This window comes from Macrobrachium rosenbergii, chromosome 15, assembly GCF_040412425.1.
Source record: "Macrobrachium rosenbergii isolate ZJJX-2024 chromosome 15, ASM4041242v1, whole genome shotgun sequence".
Taxonomy (NCBI): domain Eukaryota; kingdom Metazoa; phylum Arthropoda; class Malacostraca; order Decapoda; family Palaemonidae; genus Macrobrachium; species Macrobrachium rosenbergii.
The window spans coordinates 8289491-8290047 of record NC_089755.1 but is presented as its reverse complement, the minus strand read 5'-3'; the positions used below and the strand labels follow the sequence as shown (position 1 = coordinate 8290047).

Below are 557 nucleotides of genomic sequence, written 5' to 3'. Positions count from 1 at the left end.
CTGGCTGATCAGCTTCAAGGTCGAAGGTGATCAGTTTTCGTTCTGCTTTTCTTGTCCTTTTGGGGCTTTTGGCACCCATCGTCGGCCTTGTGGGCTTCTTTCTTGTCAAGTCCGCCTTCGTCCTCTTCGCTTTTTTTACCTTTCACTCTTTCTTTTACTGTTACAATCATTTTGTCTTCTTCCTTTTGCCCATTAGTATCCTGATGACTGTCAGGCGATGCTTTGAAACTTGCAAGGTGCGAGAAGATGCTACTTTTCATCTCTGGCTGATCAGGCTCAAGGTCGAAGGTGATCAGTTTTCGCTGTCTATTTTTACCTTTTGTGGCTTTTGGCACCTCTTATTGGCTGTGTGGGCTTCTTTCTTGCCCATTCCTTTATGCTATTCGCCTTTTCTACCTTGCCCTCTTTCCTTTACAGTTACAATCTCAGGCGATGCCTTGGGACTTGTAATCATCTTTCCTGGGCGTGAGATTCTGTTGAGTCTCACTTTTCTATTCCTGGTCGTCTTTTGCAGAGTTTTTCTTGTCTCTTTTGTTTTCCTATATATATATATATAT

General features: G+C 43.1%; 1 protein-coding gene across 1 annotated transcript in view; it reads right to left on the bottom strand.

The window, feature by feature from the left end:
* LOC136846242 (DNA-directed RNA polymerase II subunit RPB1-like) overlaps positions 1 to 260 on the bottom strand; it is a 4807-nt gene extending 4547 nt beyond the window's left edge. Inside the window, exon 1 of the mRNA XM_067117046.1 lies at positions 140 to 260. Within this exon, the coding sequence (XP_066973147.1) occupies positions 140 to 260 (121 nt within the window). The remainder of the gene's footprint in view (positions 1 to 139) is intronic.
* Positions 261 to 557: the final 297 nt, after the last annotated feature.